This window comes from Theropithecus gelada, chromosome 15 (assembly GCF_003255815.1).
Source record: "Theropithecus gelada isolate Dixy chromosome 15, Tgel_1.0, whole genome shotgun sequence".
NCBI classification, from domain to species: Eukaryota; Metazoa; Chordata; class Mammalia; order Primates; family Cercopithecidae; genus Theropithecus; species Theropithecus gelada.
The window spans coordinates 48269021-48290762 of record NC_037683.1 but is presented as its reverse complement, the minus strand read 5'-3'; the positions used below and the strand labels follow the sequence as shown (position 1 = coordinate 48290762).

General features: G+C 41.8%; 1 protein-coding gene across 2 annotated transcripts in view; it reads right to left on the bottom strand.

Moving 5' to 3' along the window:
• UBAP2 (ubiquitin associated protein 2) overlaps positions 1-21742 on the bottom strand; it is a 135421-nt gene that overhangs the window by 55956 nt on the left and 57723 nt on the right. For both annotated transcript variants that reach the window (XM_025358750.1, XM_025358749.1), the window contains exons 5-8: positions 14231-14384; positions 11623-11700; positions 4695-4749; positions 3154-3257 (exon numbers count right to left, since the gene is read on the bottom strand). In XM_025358750.1, coding sequence (XP_025214535.1) covers positions 3154-3257; positions 4695-4749; positions 11623-11700; positions 14231-14384 — 391 coding nt within the window. The remainder of the gene's footprint in view (positions 1-3153; positions 3258-4694; positions 4750-11622; positions 11701-14230; positions 14385-21742) is intronic.

The window sequence follows — 21742 nt, the reverse complement described above, 5'->3', positions numbered from 1 at the left end:
CAAACCCCATACTCATTCGTAGTCACTCACCACTTTTCCCAAATAGTTCCAGTCCTAGGCAACCACCAAGCTAATTTCTGTCCCTATAAATTTGCCTTAGACATTTCAGACAAATAAAATCATAAAACACAATATATGTGGTCTTTCTGTGACTCTGCATACTATTTTCAAGGTTCATTCATGTTGTAGCATGTACCTTAATTCCTTTTTATGGCTGAACATTATTCTATTCTATGTATATTCTATATTTTGCTTATACATTCATCCATTGATAAACATTTGAGGTTTCTTCCCCTACCCTGACAGACCTGTTTAATAGGAAGTATGGGTTGTTTCTACTTTTTTATAATTATGAATTATGTTGCTATGAATCTTTTTGTACAAGATTTTTATGTGAACCTACATTTTCCTGTCTTTTGGGTATGCATCTAGGAGTGGACTGATTTGTTTTTTAAAAGTTAAACAAACTAAGCTGGGCATGGTGGCTCATGTCAGTAATCCCAGCACTGGCTGGGTGGGAGGATCTTTGAAGCCAGGAGTTCAAGACCAGCCTCTGCAACAATGCAAAATCTTATATCTACAAAAAATTTTAAAATTCACCCAGTGCAGTGGTGTGTGCCATAGTCCCAGCAGTAAGTACTAGGGAGGTTAAGGTGGGAGGATGGCTTGAATCCAGTGGTTCAAGGCTACAGTGAGTGATGATCACACCACTGCACTCCGGCCCGGACAACAGAGTGAGATGTTCTCTTAAAAAAAAGAAAAGCTGAGATCCGGCCACTGCACTCCAGCCTGGGCGACAGAGCGAAACTCCGTCTCAAAAAAAAAAAAAAGAAAAAAGAAAAAAAAAAAGAAAAGAAGGTGGGGCACGGTGGCTTACGCCTGTAATCCCAGCACTTTGGGAGGCCAAGGTGAGTGGACCATTTGAGGTCAGCAGTTCGAGACTAGCCTGGCCAACATGGTGAAACCCTGCCTACTAAAAATACAAAAAAATTAGCCAGGCATAGTGCCGGAAACCTGTAATCCCAGCTACTCAGGACGCTGAGGCAGGAGAATCGCTTGAACCTGGGAGGTGGAGGTTGCAGTGAGCCAAGATCATGCCATTGTACTCCAGCCTGGGTGACAGAGACTCCATCTCAAAACCCCCCCACCCCAAAAAACACAGTTAAGCAAACTTAAATACCAGGTGTAATTCATTCTTTCTCTTTCTTTCGTTCTTTCTCTCTCTCTCTCTTTTTTTGAGACAGAGTCCCACTCTGTCACCCAGGCTAAAGTGCAGTGGCACAATCTCAGCTCACTGCAACCTATGTCTCCCAGATTCAAGTGATTCTCCCACCTCAGCATCCCAAGTAGCTGAGACCACAGGCATATGCTACTACACCCAGCTAATTTTTGTATTTTTTTGCAGAGATGGGGTTTCACCATGTTGCCCAGGCTGGTCTCAAACTCCTGAGCTCAAGTGATCTGCCCACCTAAGCATCCCAAAGTGCTGGAATTACAGGTGTGATTTAACACGCTCGACCCAAGCATAATTTTAACGTGGTTATGGTAACCTTTTCCTGTTTCTGTCTTACTGAATTCTATTTTCAAATACGTAGGTTAAAGATTTTTACAAGAGTGAAATTAGTCAGTAATTCCAAACTTGTTGCCAAAAAAAAAAAATCGACATACAGTATCTTATAATCTCCTTAATATCTGTATGATCTATATCAATATTCCTTTTCTCCTTCCTGGAACTAATTACTCATGTTCTTCACCTTCCCTTGATGATCTCATAAGAAGCTTAACAATTTTACTAGTGTTTTCAAATAACAACTTACAAATTTTGTTGACCCTCTTTACAGTTTCTCTATTTACAGTTGATTAGTTGTGATTCTGGTCGTACTCTCTTACTTTCTGGCTAGGGTTGATGTTATATGGATGCTTGTGTGCATTATTTTATTTTATTTTTTATTTCTGAGATACAGCCTTGCTCTGTTGCCAGGTTGGAGTGCAGTGATACAATCATAGCTTATATCATCCTCAACCTCCCAGGCTCAAGTGACACTCCCCTCTCCAGCCTCCCAAGCAGCTGGGACCATAGGCGCACACCACCATGCCATGTTAATTTTTTACGTTTTCTTAGTATAGATGAGATCTTACTATGTTAATCAGGCTCACCTCAAACTGTGGCTCAAGTGATCCTCCCGCCTCAGCCACCTAAATGCTGAGATTACAGGCATGAACCACTTGCACCAGGGCTTGATAATTTATTGAACTATATTCTAAATCTAGGTTATATTTCATTGTGTTAAATTATGTTTTTGTTTTTGTTGTTGTTGTTTTGAGATGAATTTCTCGCTCTGTTGCCCAGGCTGGAGTGCAATGGCACAATCTCGGCTCATTGCAACCTCCACCTCCTGGGTTCAAGCGATTCTCCTGTCTCAGCCTCCCAAGTAGCTGGGATTACAGGCACGCACCACCAAGCCTGGCTAATTTTTTTATATTTCTGTAGAGACGGGGTTTCACCATGTTGGCCAGGCTGCTCTCGAATTCCTGACCTCAAATGCTCCATCTGCCTCGGTCTCCCAAAGTGCTGGGATTACAGGTGTGAGCCACTGCACCTGGCTAAATTATGTTTCTATAAGTATAATCTCAATACTTACTGTACAAAGAGCTCTATATAAATAAACAACCAATATTTACCCCAAGAATTTCAGAAAATAATCCAGAAACAGCATGATACAGAAAAACCTGCAGTAGCAACATTGCTACAAATCCATCTATCATCTACCACATTATCATACATTATCTGACCAAAGAATCCACCATTAGAAATGGGAAGTACTTCCAGTAAAAAATCTTCTCCTCAGAAATTCTATATATCTGTGACATACTTTGATTGGAGTGTGGGTTTGTGCTGATTTATGCCAATTACCTTATATAGCCTCTTTCCTAGCTCACAGAAGGGAAAATCAAATTCTTTGTCATCATGAGATTTATATGTGACAGACTTTAGTGGTAAGAACCAACTAAGAATAGTTTCAGAGGTAGGACAGTAGCCTGTTTTTCATTCTTTTCCATCAGCACATTTAGACTTCATCTTTGCATGAGAACATAAAACTCTTAATAGCTCAAACATTTAAAACTCATCTCTGGCAAAAACAGAACACTTACCAGTTCCCTCATCTGCACCATTCTGAGCAGCTTCCCAAACTACTAGCTTTGTCCCACACACATCTGTAGATGTAGAATCTGAATAGTCCGCAGGATTAAATGTCCTGGGGTTTGAAATAAAGAAATAATAAAGGCAAGAGAAGCAAGGACCTAAGCCAAAATATTAACCATACATGATCTTCCACCAAACAAGCCCAGTGTCTTCTCACAGCCACTGTAAAAGACATCACCTCTTCTTCCCCTATTTAAATATAACTAATTCTGCCAGCCATGGAGATGCGGATGTGAAAACCAGAAGCTGCCTAGGGACCTTCCACACATTCTGGTATAATAGCCTTATTTTCCTAAAACATGGTCCTCAGCATCCTAAAGCAGACAAGGAGACCCATAATCTTTCAAGGCAGAATAAGGGCTCTCATAAGAGTCCTGCTGAAAAATAAGGAATAAATAGGGAACACAGGTATTTTCTTCCCAAGTCAGAATCCAAGTTTGGCTTTGAACCTTTTATAGCTTAGAATTATATGCTTCTTTATAGAAACATTAGATAAAGAAGAAAACATTTTGTTCAGCACCTCTATTTCTTTTCAATAAAATCCTAAACTGAACACCCAGTTTAACTGAATCATGGTTCAGAGGTCTAACATGAGCCAAAACAAATATTACCTTTAAAATTTTCACAAAGGAATGTGAAGTAAACAGAAAAATCCACAAAACAATTTACAGCTAATGGGCAGGGCTATGTCTTAAAGCGTTCCTGAGAGTTTGCTCCCTGTGTTTTCATCCCTCCTTTTCCTCGAAGGAGCTTAGGCAGAAGGCAGATTGCAGGAGGCACCACCACTTATCTAGAAGGCACTGACACCAAGAGTGCTGCCTGAAGTTAGAGAGAGACAAAGGGCTTTTCTTGGAGCCAATTCCCTTCCTTGACTGCATCTACGTATGGCTTCCACAGGATGTTTTAAAACTTTTTCTAAAAATTCAATGGGAGCTAATGTTTTAGAAGCAACAAAAAGTAAAATAACACCCGGAAACAAGAAATAAACCTCTGATTTTACTACCTTTGAGTCTGTTCAATGTTCACTATTACAATTCAGGAAAAAGATATCACTTATACATAAATAAGCACTACATTTACTTAGCATTCGAAGACAATGGCTGGATTAACTAACATGGCCCTTAGGCAGTGCCATTTAGGTATGTCTGTAGGTATGTTGTCACAACTTCAGGTGACTGCTACTGATATTTATTAACAGTACAGAGAGGACAGATGTTGCTAAACATCCTACAATATACAGGAGACCCTACCACTCCATGGAAGTATTATCCAATCCACAATCAATAGTGCCAAGGCTAGAAACCCTGCTCTAATGCCTATTTAAAAGATCAATTTTATTCATATTATTTTTCTTATTTGTAAATCTCTTTAAGTACAGAAAACACTAGATTCACCATGATGATCAAATTAGATGCAGGGTATTAGAGCCAATTGAAGCATAAAAACTAGGGAATTAAATAACTATAAAAATAGGATGGCTATGACTTACCCCATGCCTTGGGTTGAGAACCTTCCTGCCCCTCTCCCTCTGCCACGTCCAAATCCTTTAAAAAAAAACAAACAATTATATTATAAAATAATATTCATGTCCTACACAATTACACTTCCTTCTTCATCCTATACTCACTACCCAGACAATATTATCATTGTTCCTAATGGCACCAACATTCCAATCCAGGGCATCCAATTTCCAATTTACTGATCCCTGATGATACAACTACCTATACCCAGTTAGTGACTTCTAAGGCTAGAAAAGAATTAAATTCTCCTTGTATTATATTTGTGGTATTTGACAGCTAAACACAGGAAGGTTATATTATAAAACAGTCTGCACCCTTTAAAATCAGGAAGGGCAAACATCATGGAATTATAAGCCACTACTATAAAATGAAATGAGAACCAGAAAGAGGAAAATTCAAAGTAAGCTGAAGGCACTGTTAAATATCATTTTAAATACTAGGTCTTTGATCAAAGACCAAAATGGCAGCAAGCATGGGAATAAGCAAACAAGAAGAGAAAATTATGACTAGCACCTTTCCACATTCTCTCTTCATTAAAATCCTGAACTGAAGAGCAAAGGCCTAAATTTAAGAGCTAAAACTATAAAACTCTCAGAGAAAAACACAAAGCAAATGCTTTACAACACTGGATTTAGCAATGATTTCTTCAATATGACACCAAAACTACAGGCAAAAAAAGAAAAACTAGACAAAATGGACTTTATGAAAATTAAAAACTTTTCTGAGACAGGCATGGTGGCTCACACCTATAATTTCAACAATTTGGGAAGTTGAGGTGGAAGGGTGGCTTGAGCAAGGAGTCCAAGGCCAGTCTGGGCAATACAGGGAGACTCCCTCTCTACAAAACTATTTTTTATGGGCACAGTGGCATGAGCCTCTAACAAAAAATTTTTTTTAATTAAAAAATCCAATCCGGGGCCGGGCGCGGTGGCTCAAGCCTGTAATTCCAGCACTTTGGGAGGCCGAGACGGGTGGATCACGAGGTCAGGAGATCGAGATCATCCTGGCTAACACAGTGAAACCCCGTCTCCACTAAAAAACACAAAAAACTAGCCGAGCAAGGTGGCAGGCGCCTGTAGTCCCAGCTACTCGGGAGGCTGAGGCAGGAGAATGGCGTAAACCTGGGGGACGGAGCTTGCAGTGAGCTGAGATCCAGCCACTGCACTCCAGCCTGGGCGACAGAGCGAGACTCCGTCTCAAAAAATAAAAAAATTTTAAAAAATCCAATCCATCTTCCCCATAAATTCTAACAAGATAATAGAATTATTGTTTCGCACTCACCTGGCAGTAATGCTACTAGTAACGTTGGTTTCTGTGTATATACCATTTCCCTGCATTGTTATCTGGAAGGAACAGATTAATCTAGCAGCTCAGAATAAAAATCCAGTGTATTTTAATCATGAAAACCAAGTCCAACGTTTCCAAAGATTATCAAAGTGAATAAACCATGTTATGGTAAATGCTGTACCTTCCCTCCTCAAGCCCTGGGACTCTACTACGTATCTACTGTTCAAGGGTTTTTTTTTTTTAGTTTTTTGAGACAGAGTTTTGCTCTGTCACCGAGGTTGGAGTGCAGTGGCGTAATCTCAGCTCACCACAACCTCCACCTCCCAGGTTCAAATGATTTTTGTGCCTCAGTCTCTCGAGTAGCTGGGATTACAGGCCTGCGTCACCACGCCTGGATAATTTTTGCATTTTTAGTGGAGACAGGGTTTCACCACGTTGTCCAGGCTGGTCTTGAACTCCTGACCTCAAGTGATCCACCCACCTCACCCTCCCAAAGTACTGGGATTACAGGCATAAGCCACCACCCCCCGCTTCAAGTTTTGACTAATATTTACATATTCCATGCTGAGAATCGAAATGGAAAAGTTGCTCATTACATTTTTTTTTCTTTTTCTGAGTTGGGATTTCACTGGCCATATTGGCCAGGCTGGTCTTGAACTCCCGGCTTCCAGTGATCCGCTCACCTCAGCCTCCGAAAGTGCTGGGATTATAGGTGTGAGCTACCATGCCTGGCCTAGTTGCTCATTACTCTGAAAGCCGAAATTCAAAGAACAACCAACCACCCCTATTGGGGCAGATCTTAACTGCAGACATCCCTCCTTTTCAAACAGCCTGAAGGGAAGCAAATGCAGAAAGTGGGCCTAATCTAAAAAGATAGAAAGCACTCCTTCCCCTCATCCCCAAAAGACAGTAAGAAGGACTTTAAAAGCTAGCTGTGCCACAGGGTGGGGAACATCCCACACCGGGGCCTGTTGTGGGGTTGTGGGAGAGGAGAGGGACAGAATTAGGAGATATACCTAATGTAAATGACCAGTTAATGGGTGCAACACACCAACATGGCACATGTATACATATGTAACAAACCTGCACGTTGTATACATGCACCCTAGAACTTAAAAGTATAATTTAAAAAGAAAAAAAAAAAAGGGCTAGCTGTGCCAGAGGCCAGCCTGAGCAACATAGCAAGACCTGGCCTCAAAAAAATTCCAGATTTCTCAGGACTAGTTCAATAATATAGATGGTACTACTTCCATGTCCAGGGACCTGTTCAGGCCACAAACAGAAGGGGGCATCTTTGGTGTTTTTCTGGCTCAGAGACTTGGGAGTCTATCCCCCTACATTCTCAGAGAGTCTGGAATAACCCCTCCCCAGCCTCAAAGAATACTACATTAATCAAATGAAAATGACAAAACATCCCTGGAATTCACTGAGGAACAAAGCTTATTTACAGCAATATCTTCAACAACACAATAGGTATGTAAATATCAGTTGCTACATTTAAGACTGATATATGGCCAGGAGCAGTGGCTCACGCCTGTAATCCCAGCACTTTGGGAGGATCACGGGAGGATCACGAGGTCAGGAGATCGAGACCATACTGGCTAACGTGGTGAAACCCTGTCTCTACTAAAAATACAAAAAATTAGCCAGGCGTGGTGGTGGGTACTTATAGTCCCAACTACTCAGGAGCCTGAGCCAGGAGAATGGCGTGAACCCAGGAGGGGGAGCTTGTAATGAGCCGAGATTGTGCCACTGCACTCCAGCCTGGGCAACAGAGCGAGACTCCATCTCAAAAAAAAAAAAAAAAAAATAGAGGAACTAATCTGAGTTACTAAATACAAAACAGTAAGATAAAGCAGTGAGAAAGGTTACAGAATAAACTATTGTTGCCTTTTTTGCATTATTGTTCTTCCATCCAGAAGGAAACCAAACCCTGTAACTTCAAGTGTAATTCATTAGCAGCCAGGTGCAGTGGCTCGTGCCTGTAATCCCTCTGCTTTAGGAGGCCAAGGGAGGAGGACTGCTTGGAGTCAGGAGTTCAAGACCAGCCTGGGCAACACAGGGAGACCTATCTCTACAAAAATGCTTTTAAAAATTAGCTGGGCATAGCCAGGCGCGTGGCTCACACCTGTAATCCCAACATTTTGGGAGGCCGGGGCGGGCGGATCACGAGGTCAGGAGATCGAGACCATCCTGGCTAACATGGTGAAACCCCGTCTCTATCAAAAATACAAAAAATTAGCCAGGCATGGTGGTGGGCGCCTGTAGTCCCAATTACTCGGGAGGCTGAGGCAGGAGAATGGCGTGAACCCGGGAGGCGAAGCTTGCAGTGAGCTGAGAGTGCACCACTGCACTCCAATCTGGGTGACAGAGCGAGACTCCGTCTCAATCAATCAATCAATAAATCAATAAAAGAAAAAGAAAAAAAATTAGCTGGGCATTGTGATGTGCACCTGCAGTCCTATCTACTCAGGAGGCTAAGGCAGGAGTATTGCTTGAGCATAAGAGTTGGAGGTTGGGCCGGGCGCGGTGGCTCAAGCCTGTAATCCCAGCACTTTGGGAGGCCGAGACGGACGGATCACGAGGTCAGGAGATCGAGACCATCCTGGCTAACCCGGTGAAACCCCGTCTCTACTAAAAATTACAAAAAACTAGCCAGGCGAGGTGGCGGGTGCCTGTAGTCCCAGCTACTCGGGAGGCTGAGGCAGGAGAATGGCGTGAACCCGGGAGGCGGAGCTTGCAGTGAGCTGAGATCCGGCCACTGCACTCCAGCCTGGGTGACAGAGCAAGCCTCCGTCTCAAAAAAAAAAAAAAAAGAGTTGGAGGTTGCAGTGAGCTATGATCATGCCACCGTACTCCAGGATGGGCAAAAGAGCGAGACCCTGTCTCTAAAAAAATAAACAATAGTTCACTACCTTACTTGACTCAATCTCACCAGAAGAAAAGACCAAAATAATACATATAAGCTGCTAAACCATGTATCAATACACGAGATAAAGAAACATACAAAAGAAGAAAAGTAACTTAAATACACATTTAAGCCTGACCTACATGGAGAAACCCTACTCTACTGAAAACACAAAATTAGCTGGGCATGGTGGTGCATGCCTGTTATCCCAGCTACTCGGGAGGCTCAGGCAAAAGAATTGCTTGAACCCAGGGGGCGGAGGTTGTGATGAGCCAAGATCCCACCATTGCACTCCAGCCAGGGCAACAAGAGCGAAACTCCCGTCTCAAAAATAAAAATAAATAAAAAATAAAAAATAAGCAATAAAAATGAAAATAGGTTGGGTGCGGGGGCTTACGCCTGTAATCCCAGCACTTTGGGAGGCCGAGGCGGGCGAATCACTAGGTCAAGAGATCGAGACCATCCTGGCCAACATGGTGAAACCCCATCTCCATTTAAAAATACAAAAATTAGCTGAGCCTGTAGTCCCAGCTACATGGGAGGCTGAGGCAGGAGAATCGCTTGAATCCTGGAGGCAGAGGTTGCACTGAGCTGAGATTGCACCAGTGCACTCCAGCCTTGAGACAGAGCGAGACTCTGTCTCTAAATAAGTAAATAAATAAATAAAATGTGTAACCAGTGAAACCCCATCTCTACTAAAAATACAAAAAATTAGCCAGGCATGGTGGGGCTCGTGCCTATAGCCCCAGCTGCTCAGGAGGCTGAGGTGTAAGAATCACTTGAGCCCAGGATTTCGAGGTTGCAGTAAGTTAAGATCATGTTACCGCACTCCAGGCTGGGCAAGAGTGAGATACTGTCTCTTAAGAGAAAAAAAGAAAAAAAAAAACAAACAGTAGACAAAGGATCTAAAAAAACAATACACAAATGGCCAAAAGGTACACAAAAAATGTTCATCATTAAACATCAACAAAATACAAAGAAAACCACAATGAGGTATCACCTTACCCCAGTTAGAACAGCTATTATCAAAAAGACAAAAAGTAGCCTGTAATCCCAACTACTGAGGTCGCTGAGACAGGAAGATTGCCTGAACCCAGGAGTTCAAGACTGCAGTGAGTTATGATCATGCCACTACATCTAATTAATTAAGCAAATTAAACAGATGCTGGTGAAGACACAGGGAAAAGGGAACTCTCATACACTACTGGTGGGAATATAAACTGGTGCAGCCATTTTGGAAAACAGTATGGAGATTTATCAAAAACAAAAAATTGAATTACCATATGATCCACCAATCCCATTACTGGATATTTACACAAAGAAAAAGAAACCAATAGTGCTTCATAGTTGCCAGGTTGGGGTGGCTGTGGCAATTTCTCTTCTTTTTAAATTTTTAACTTTTTACTGATACATAATATTTAAACACATTTATGGGGTACATGTGGTACTTTGCTACATGCAGAGAATACATAATTATCAAGTTGTGGTATTTAGGGTATCCGTTACTATGAGCGTTTATCATTTCTATGTGTTGAGAACTTTTCAAGTCCTCACTTCTAGCTATTTTGAAGTGAAGCACTATTCACAATATTCACAAATACAGAGAATCAACCTAAGTGTTCATCAACAGATGAATGGATTTCAAAAAGTGATAAATTTACACGTTGGAATACTATTCAGTCATAAAAGAATGAAATGATGTCCTCTGGAGCAACATGAATGGACCTGGAAGACACTGTATTAAATAAAATAAACCAGACACAGAAAGACAAATATCACACGTACTCACTCACATGGGAGCTAAAAAAGTTATCTCATGCAGGTAAAGAGTGGAAAGATAGTTACCAGAGGGAGAGAAGGTGATGGGTATAGAGGGTGGGGAATAAAGAGAGATTGGTGGATAGGTTAAAACACAGAAGCAATAAATTCTAGGTCGTGCTTGGTGGCTCATGCCTGTAATCCCACCACTTTGGGAGGATTAGGCGGGTGGATCACTTGAGGCCAGGAGTTTGAGACCAGACTGGTCAACATGGTAAAACCCCATGTCTATCAAAAATACAAAAATTAGCTGGGCATGGTGGAATGCACCTATAGTCCCAGATACTCAGGAGGGTAAGTGGAAGGATTATTTGAGCCCAGGAGGTAGAGGTTGCAGTTAGCTGAGATGGTGCCACTGCACTCCAGCCTGGGTGACAGAGTAAGACCCTGTCCCAAAAAAAGGGAGTAAGTTCTAATGTTCAACAGTAAAGTAAGGTGACTACTTAACAATTACGTATTATACACTTCAAAATAGCTGGAAGTGAGGACTACAGCAAAAAGACTACAACTCACTGAAGGCTCAAATGAACATAGCCTTTTTTAGCAATAAAGTATTTTTAAAGTAAGGTTTTAAAAACCCTATTGCATTGTATTCCAAATGTAATACAATTATAATTTGTCAATGCTTTTGGTTAGGGCTTTAAGTTTTAAATTATTCATAGAAAGGGCTTTCTCAGCTCATCCAAAAACAACCCTTTGGTTTCTTCAAAACTACGTAACACAAAATAGTTCATTTACGGGCATCAGTAAACAAATGATCAGATTTTAAGACGACCTGCCATTCTTTCAGAACACACTGCTATCCCTAGTCAGAGTCCAGCAAAGCAACCGCCTGCTTCTTCCTCCTAATTGAAAGCATTTTCTTCTCTCTTACTCTAGCTTACCTCTACCTCGGGCTCGCTTGCCACGATCTGAAGGTTTGTCCACTTGATTGCAATCAATTCCATTTTCTTCACCTCTAACTAGGGGGAAAAGAGCAGAAAAATCAAATTTCCATTTCCAAACCTCTTGTACGTAACCTTACCAAGCACCTATTAAAGGCAAAGAAGGAATGACAAACAGGCTACAATTTAAACAACGGGTTCAGAAACAGGAAAAACAAAAACATAAGTGACTTAAAAACTGAATGAGGTCAGGCACAGTGGCTTACACTTGTAATTCTAGCACTTGTAATTTCCAGCTGAGGGGGGCAGATCTCTTGAGCTCAAGAGCTTGAGACCAGCCTGGGCGACATACAAAAAAATACAAAAATTGGCCAGGCGCAATGGCTCATACCTATAACCCCAGCACTTTGGGAGGCTGAGGCAGGCGGATCACTTGAGGCCAGGAGTTTGAGACCAGCCTGGCTAACACAAGGAAACCTCGTCTCTACCGAAAAATATAAAAATTAGCCGGGTGTGGTGGCGTGTACCTATAGTTCCAGCTACTCGAGAGGCTAAGGCAGGAGCCTTGGACCCAATAGGCAGAGGTTGCAGTGAGCCGAGATCTCCTCACTGCACTCCAGTCTGGGCAAGTGAGCAAGACTCTGTCTCAGTAAAAATACAACATATAAAATACAAAAAATAGCCGGGCGCGGTGGCTCACGCCTGTAATCCCAGCACTTTGGGAGGCCGAGGCGGGCGGATCACAAGGTCAGGATATCGAGACCATGGTGAAACCCCGTCTCTACTAAAAATAGAAAAAATTAGCCGGGCGCAGCGGCGGGCGCCTGTAGTCCCAGCTACTTGGGAGGCTGAGGCAGGAGAATGGCGTGAACCCGGGAGGCGGAGCTTGCAGTGAGCCGAGATTGCGCCACTGCACTCCAGCCTGGGCAACAGAGCAAGACTCCGTCTCAAAAAAAAAAAAAAAAATACAAAAAATATGAAAATCAGCCAGGCGTGGTTGTGATGGCATGCAGCTAGTAGTCCCAGCTACTCAGGAGGCTGAGGTGGGAGGATCACCTGAGCCCAGGGAGGTCAAGGCTGCAGTGAGCTGTGATCACGCCACTGCACTTCAGCCTGGGTGGAAGAGTAAGACCTTGTCTCAAAAAAAGAAGTTAAAAAAAAAAAAGAGAGAGAGAGAAAAAGAAATCACATCTTCCTTAATTCACATGAAAATTCTGAAAACAAATTAAAATAACATATTGATTTTTCTTTCTTCTTTGTGGACTTGCTGTGAAGTTTTTGCTTCAAAAAAACTACCTCCATTATGCAACTATGTTAATATATCACAGAATTTGATCATTAGTTATGTTCAAAGCCTGGAAAGGCACAGAATAGCAAAATAGTAATACCAAGGAAACACTGAGTTCTTAGAAAAACTAAAGTGTTAGAATTGGGTTTTTCTAGAATACTAACCGGAAGATGCCAACTCGCAGTCTTTTCTTTTTCTCATCCCTATATTGGCATTAATAGCTCTATATAGTACAGAAATTTCATAAACGATATTGGAATGGCTTGCTCCCCTCACCTCTGTCAGAGGTTGACTCACATAAATTCCAGTGAGGCTTTCCTTGGCAACCCACTTACATTTGCCAGACCTTTTCCCATAATTTGCATCTCTCTTTCTGCCTTTGTCTTTCCCTATAACATAATTTCTACATAACACCATTAAAATATATTAATATAAAATATTTTATCTCCTTTATTGTTACATCCCATTTGACCTTCTTTAAAATATAAGTTTTAGAAGGGCAAAGATTTTACCTATTTTATTCAATGCTGCATGCCTATAAAAGTATCCACTACATAGTAGATACTCAATAAATATCAGTGGAATATATGAGACAGCAAGAGTCTCTAGAGTGATATGTTAAATATTTACATTTTATTCTTTCATAACTTAGCTACACTGACACACTGCCAGAGCAGACAGGGTTGTTTTGCATAAACAGTGACAAAACCTAGAAAACCTAGGTCTAATGGAAATGAGACCTGCCTATGAGAAATCCTACCTATTCAGCAATTTTTCTCTTAATCTAACTCTTGTCTGCCTATGAGAAATGCTGCCTATTCAGCAACTTTTCTCTTAATCTAACTCTTGTCTGTACCATGAGTCTCTATAAATGGAGAAGAAAAAACCAGCTTTATCTACCTGTAAGTAAATGACCCCTGGACCCTTCTTTGCCACACACACACAATTCTAAAATTAACGAATGTGTCTGCCTTATAACAGAAGGCAGTCATAAGACACACTACACAACCACCTGCCTATAGCCCAGGTCAATGTTGATACGAAACCACATGGGAGGCTCTTATGAAACTACTCAGGTGCCACTCATTTCTAGTGTTAACTATTAGAACAAATTCTGCATTGAGGAAACAAATTTATGAGCATGCTATGGACTAATCTTTCAGTTGTTCAGAATGTAAGGAAACTCCTAAGAAAAAATTTGAGAAAGCTGAGCGCAGTGGCTCATGCCTGTAATTCCAACACTTTCGGAGGCTGAGACAGGAGGGTCACTCGAGACGAAAGAAGAGAAGAGAAAAAACTGAGGAGAAAGTCTGTACTTACATTCTCTGCCACGATTGCCACCTCTTCCTTTCCGGTTGTTGTTTCCACGTCCACGACTTGACTCTTTCTCGCTTTTCTTCTCTCTATTCTCTTTGTTTTCTGAATTTTCTTTTGCAAAATTCTTTTTCTTCCCCCCTACAGTCTCCCATGAAGTCTATCAGAGAGAACGGCTGTTAATCATTTATCATTCCAAGTGTGTATAATTATCAAGGGCACATGCATGTATCTTTCTTTTTTTATTATTATTATTATTTTTTTGAGATGGAGTCTCGCTCTGTCGCCCAGGCTGGAGTGCAGTGGTGTGATCTCGGCTCACTGAAAGCTCCGCCTCCCAAGTTCACGCCATTCTCCTGCCTCAGCCTCCTGAGTAGCTGGGACTACAGGCGCCCGCCACAACGCCCAGCTAATTTTTTGTATTTTTAGTGGAAACAGAGTTTCACCGTGTTAGCCACGATGGTCTCAATCTCCTGACCTCGTGATCCGCCCTCCTCGGCCTCCCAAAATGCTGGGATTACAGGCATGGGCCACCACGCCCAGCACATGTATGTATCTTTCAAATCTAACTACCCACAGCTTGCAGCTCACCTGCTTATCATTTATTTCCATATAGTTCTACTTTCTTGATGATAAAGATAACAATCTTCTTGCTAAGCTCCTGTTGCTAAATAATTACAGCTATTAGCTGACCTGACAAAATACTGTACATTTTCCCAACATACAGCCCTTTCCTATGCAAATTTAGGAATACAGTAAATGTCATTTCCCCAAGCTCCTATTCTACACCACCTCAGTTATCTCTCTATTAGGCCTTAAATCTACGTATTAATTCAAAGACCACAAAATTACTTAGAATGATGCCCCAAAAGCTCCAGGAATACAACCTTGCCTGTTCCATTATTCAAACTAATTATCTAAAACAATTTAATGGCAGATAAGTAAAATTTTAGCTTGGTTTTGGTGGGCTTTTTAAAAATTTTAAAAGTACTTAAAATTTTAACCTCCAAAGAATTCTTCTAGTGAGAAGTCAAATAATTTATATAACCTCCCTTCTCCACCTCTTCCCGAATGGTGATACCAAACCTAATCATATCATATATATACAAATTGCTGAGAAAAGAAAGATACTACATTCTTGACTATAAGTGGATATAAAAATTATCAAGCAGGGTAGTTACAGAGAAATCCTAAAATTAGCCCAATAGTTTCTATTTACTTATTCATAATCTGCCTTATTTCAGAAGGGATTTGAAATGACTCCATCCAAAATTAAGAATAGCAACTATTTTATGCTTTTTAAAAATCTTATGAAAAAACAAAATTTGACATTGTATATCCAAACTAAACATTAGCACTGGAAATTAATAAACTAAAATTTGGGTGATAAGCTGAATTATTTCCATAACAGTGGAAGCTAACTTCCAAACACTTTTTTGAAATGGAATATTTGGTCTTCTGCAAAGTTCTGATGAACTCACATATTTAATTAGATATAAAATGGATATGAACAAGATATAAATTATTTTCCACCTCTAAGTTTTGATAATGAAGATTGAATATACTGACACCTGATAGTTAAGGTGAAACAATCAGGTATTATCATACAGTTCTGGTGAGCATGCATCTATTTTAACTTTTCTAGAAGGTTACTCAGCAATAGTACCTCAAAATTTTATTTTTTTTGAGACAGAGTCTCACTCTGTCACCCAGACTGGAGTGCAATGGCGCGATCTCGGCTCACTGCAACCTCCACCTCCTGGGAACAAGCAATAACTCCTGTCTCAGCCTACCGAGTAGCTGGGATTACAGGCATACACCACCACACCCAGAGAATTTTTGTAATTTTAGTAGAGACGGGGTTTCACCATGTTGGCCAGGCTGCTGTCGAACTGCTGACGTCAGGTGATCCACCTACCTTGGCCTCCCAAAGTACTGGTATTACAGGCGTAAGCCACTGCGCTTGGCCTAGTACCCAAATTTTATTTGGTGCATACTCTTTCAACCCAGCAATTCTACTTCTAGGCCCTTATTCAGATAAAATAATGTGTCCAAGCACACTGGCTCATGCCTGTAATCCCAGCACGTTGGGAGTCCAAGGCAGGCAGATCACTTGAGGCCAGGAGTTGGAGACTATCCTGGCCAACATGGTGAAACTCCATCTCTACTAAAAATATAAAAATTAGCTGGGAGTGGTGGCAGGCACCTGTAATCCCAGCTACTCGGGAGGGTGAGGCAGGAGAATCACTTGAACCTGGAAGGCTTGATCCTAGGAGGTGGAGGCTTCAGTGAGCCAAGATCACACCACTTCTCTCCAGCCTGGGTGACAGAGCGAGACTCTGTCTCAATTACAATAACGTAATAATTGTTCAAACATTTACGTGCGGACAAAATGATCAACAGCATAAAAGGAGGGGAGGGGGATTCCCAAAATATCAAGTTCAGGAGACTAAGTAGTCTAGCGTATCCATAAATGGGGCAGTACACAGCCATTTTACCAGTTATATAGGTACATACAGGAAGAGGTCCTTGATAGAAAAAGCAAGCTATCAGCAAACAGCATATAGAATTACATTTTTTAGTTCAAATAGAAGCCTATGTACTTACTAAAGGAAGTGGTATAAGTCATTATCTAAGTGAGGATGTTTAATTTGATGTAATCTTATATTTTTCTATAATTACTTTCTAATTAAACAATAAAGCTTATCTATGCCAGAGAAAATAATGCCCATACTGCACAAACTCAATTTATTATGTTTGCTAATATGAAAAGACGAGACAACTGTGTAAAACAGAATCCAGTCCTCTTAGGTTATAATACAAAAAGTAAATTCCAGAGGTCCTGGAAAAATCATCCCAGAAGAGTTGGCATAAAGTGTATGTATACACAATGTATATCTTTACACAGCCTCGCCTAAAGGTACTCTATCTTTATAAAGGGGCCAACTGTCTTTGTAAAACACCTGAGAAACACTTTACCCCACTTCATATAGCAAATGATACCCTGGCCAGGCGCAGTGGCTCACACCTGTAATCCCAGCACTTTGGGAGCCCAAGGTGGGCAGATCATGAGGTCAGGAGTTCCAGACCGACCTGGCCAACATAGTGAAACTCCATCTTTACTAAACATACAAAAATTAGCAGCCAAGCGCAGTGGCTCATGCCTGTAATCCCAGCACTTTGGGAGGCTGAGGCGGGCAGATCATTTGAGGTCGGGAATTCAAGACCAGCGTGACCAACATGGAGAAATCCCATCTCTACTAAAAATACAAAATTAGCCGGGCGTGGTGGCGCATGCCTGTGATCCCAGCTACTTGGGAGGCTGAAGTGGGAGAATCGCTTGAACCCGGGAGGCAGAAGGTTGCGGTGAGCCAAGATATTATACTCCAGCCTGGGCAACAAGAGCAAAACTCCATCTCAAAAAAAAAAAAAAAAAAAATTAGCCAGGCATGGTGGCAGACGTCTGTAATTCCCAGCTACTCAGGAGGCTGAGGCAGGAGAACTGCTTGAACCTGGGAGGCAGAGGTTGAGGTTGCAGTGAGCTGAGATCATGCCAATGCACTCCAGCCTGGGTGACAGAGCAAGACTCCATCTCAAAAAAATAAAAATAAAAAAAAGACACCCTCCCCATCCTGCTGCCCCTCAAGCAAAGTCTTGGTTTATGAGATCTACAAAGACAACTTATTTGAGGGTGGCAAATAGGGAAAAGAACCTTTAAGAAGCAATCTTTACAATACCATAGTAACTGCTAAAAAGATTACTGTGTATTTTGCAGAAGTCTGCAAAGCATGCACACATGCATACTTTGAAAAGTCAACCAAGTAATTATAGAGGATTTCCAAGAGAATTTCTGGCAACCTCTGTTATCGGTATTTTGCTACTTGTAGAATGGGTCTGAAGAAAAAGAGGACAGGTCCTCCCAGTCACCATGTAATAATCAGAACAGCAGTCTTCAAAGCCAGCTAGTTCAAAAATTACTCTCCCACCACTTTGCCTTTGCCAAAAACTACCAACACAAACTTACTAAAAACAGTTAAGTACATTAATGCAAGAGACTAATACTTCAAAACAATTTTGTCACACCAACCAAACATTATGATGAAACAAAAAGTTCAGTACTTGTGTTCAATATCTTCCTTTGTGACAGACATACTTACATAAGAAAAAATAAACTTATCCTTAAAAATATCACGGACGATTCCACTTAATACCTTTTCCAAGTGATAATTTTGTTTCAGAAGACTTTGGCACAGAGGAAGGTTAGAATCGTTTGCCTTCATGCTCTTGCTCCTAGCAACATCACAGTGTTTATATTCTGTCAACTCTACTCCAATTAACTCTATCTCAGTCAAGGGAAGATAATCAAAGTCATTTAGCCATGGGTGCTGCAGACGGCAACCAGGTAAGAGATGAGGCAAACAGTATGAGAGACAAGATGTACCAGAGAATGGTCCTCAACAAACCAGGGTTTCAAAGACTTCCTCCAGCCTGAGCAACATAGAAACACAGAGAGACTCTATCGCTATAAAATATAAAAATAATTAGCCAAGTGTAGTGGCATGTGCCTGTGGTCTCGGCTACTCGGCAGGCTGGAGGATGGCGTAAGCCCGGGAGGTCGAGGCTGCAGTGAACCATGATGGCACCACTCTACTCTAACCTGGGCAATGGAGTGAGACCCTGTCTTAATAAAAAAAACCCAAAACACCAAACAACTAAAACAAAGACTTTCCCTCTACTTCTGTATTTCCCCCACAGCCCACTCAGCCCCGAACAAGTGTATTCTCTCACAACTATAGTCAGAACTTCATCTATTTTCTTATCTTTGAAGAAAACAAAAGTCAGATATAGCCCACACTATAAAATTGTTCAAGAGGTAACCAAAAAGACATTCACGAAAAATTCAGCTTTACTTTTTTTTTTTTTTGAGACCGAGTCTCACACTGTCGCCCGGGCTGGAGTGCAATGCCGCGATCTCGACTCACTGCAACCTCCGCTTCCTGGGTTCAAGCGATTCTCCTGCCTCAGTTGCCTGAGAGGCTGGGATTACAGGCACCCACCACCACACTTGGCTAATTTTCTGTATCTTTAGTAGACATGGGGTTTTGCCATGTTGGCCAGGCTGGTCTCGAACTCCTGACCTTGTAATCCACCCACCTCGGCTTCCCAAAGTGCTGGGATTACAGGTGTGAGCCACCGCGCCCAGTCAGCCTTACTTTCTAATACATAGCCTAGAAGCACCTCCTACAGGTTCTGTCCCAAATGAGGAGGGGGTGTTAAAACTCAAAACAGAAAGAGAAAACTGGACATTTAAGACTTAAAAATTCACCTAACTACCAGAGAAAAGGAATTAAATCTGCTGCAGCTAAAGGAAAGGCAACAAAAATTAGTGTCCGGACTTACCTGTGCCATAAAAAGATCCAAAAAGATCCCCTCCAGTGAACAATTTGGATTATTTTGTTTATTCCCAAAGATTTTTTTCTTTTTTTTTTTTTTATTAAACGAAGAGGGCAGTTAGGCTCTTCAGTTCACTTTGAAAATAACTGAAAGCCATGCTCTGCTGTATCCATTAGCAATAAGGTAAACAGATCCTCCATATTTTGCAAAACCCAGGATACTTATTCCCAAGTCAGTAAACCAAAATTATTCAAAATTTTAATTTATCATTTAACATGGTTTTCCTCCCCAAAAAAATCACAAATTTAGTGGCTTGCCTTGTGTATCAGTGTTCTCTTACATGGAATTTTACCAACAATTACTGCTACACTCAAACAGTGAAATCTTTTCCACATTAGTTAATTTTTACTGTAAAAGAATTCATTCTCTTTGTTTCACATCAACTAAAAATACAGTCATTTTAGCTTTCAGTTTCTCACAGTTCAGTTTTGTATTTCTTGTACCTAATGCAGCATGACCCTAAAATGAGACTTCAATTAAATCTGAACACTGACACGGTCAGTTTGTTTGTTTTAAATTTTCCAAGGAAAAGCAGTTATTGATGTGTTCATCTTTGTATCCTCTTTTAGGTGAGTCATTATTTGTTTTAATCTACTCTAAAATAGTTTCCTCAATTTAAGAAATATAAACACAGGCCAGGTGTGGTGGCTCACACCTGTAATCCCAACACTTTGGGAGGCCGAGGCGGGTGGATCACCTGAGGTCAGGAGTTCGAGATCAGTCTGGCCAACATGGCAAAACCCCGTCTCTACCAAAAATACAAAATTAGCCAGATGTGGTGGCGCATGTCTGTAGTACTAGCTACCTGGGAGGCCGGGGCAAAAGAATCACTTGAACCCAGGAGACGAAGGTTGTAGTGAGTCAAGATCGCACTACTGCACTCCAGCCTGGGTGGCAGAGTGAAGTTCCGTCTCAAAAAATAAAAATAAAAATAAATAAATATATATATAAACTATATTATATAATATTTAAATATAAATACATACACACAGAGAGCATAGTTTTAGGGCTGACAAGTGCCTGGTGTAGCTTTAGCTGCATCCTTCTTAAAATCCAAGGCCTGAACTCATGAGCCTGCAAGCTCACCAAACTTAACCCAATATTCAAAAAAAAAAAAAAAGGCCAGGTGTGGTGGCTCACACCTGCAATCTCAGCACTTTGGGAGGCCGGTGGGCAGATCACGAGGTCAGGAGATCGAGACCATCATGGCTAACACGGTGAAACCCCGTCTCTACTAAAAATACAAAAAACTTAACCGGGCGAGGTGGCGGGTATCTGTAGTCCCAGCTACTTGGGACGCTGAGGCAGGAGAATGGTGTGAACCCAGGAGGCGGAGCTTGCAGTGATCCGAGATCAAGCCACTGCACTCCGGCCTGGGTGACAGAGTGAGACTCTGTCTCAAAAAAATAAAATTAAAGGCCGGGCGCGGTGGCTCAAGCCTGTAATCCCAGCACTTTGGGAGGCCGAGACGGGCGGATCACGAGGTCAGGAGATCGAGACCATCCTGGCTAACATGGTGAAACCCCGTCTCTACTAAAAAAATACAAAAAAAACTAGCCGGGCGAGGTGGTGGGCGCCTGTAGTCCCAGCTACTCGGGAGGCTGAGGCAGGAGAAAGGCGTCAACCCGGGAGGCGGAGCTTGCAGTGAGCCGAGATCCCGCCACTGCACTCCAGCCTGGGCGACAGAGCCAGACTCCGTCTCAAAAAAAAAAAAGAAAAAAAAAAAAATTAAAATAAAATAAAACAAAACAAAACAAAATAAAAAATAAAGAAAACTTGGCCGGGCGCGGTGGCTCAAGCCTGTAATGCCAGTACTTTGGGAGGCCGAGACGGGTGGATCACCAGGTCAGGAGTTTGAGACCAGCCTGGCTAACACGGTGAAACCCCGTCTCTACTAAAAAATACAAAAAACTAGCCGGGCGAGGTGGCGGGCGCCTGTAGTCCCAGCTACTTGGGAGGCTGAGGCAGGAGAATGGCGTGAACCCGGGAGGCAGAGCTTACAGTGAGCTGAGATCCGGCCACTGCACTCCAGCCTGGGCGACAGAGCGAGACTCCGTCTCAAAA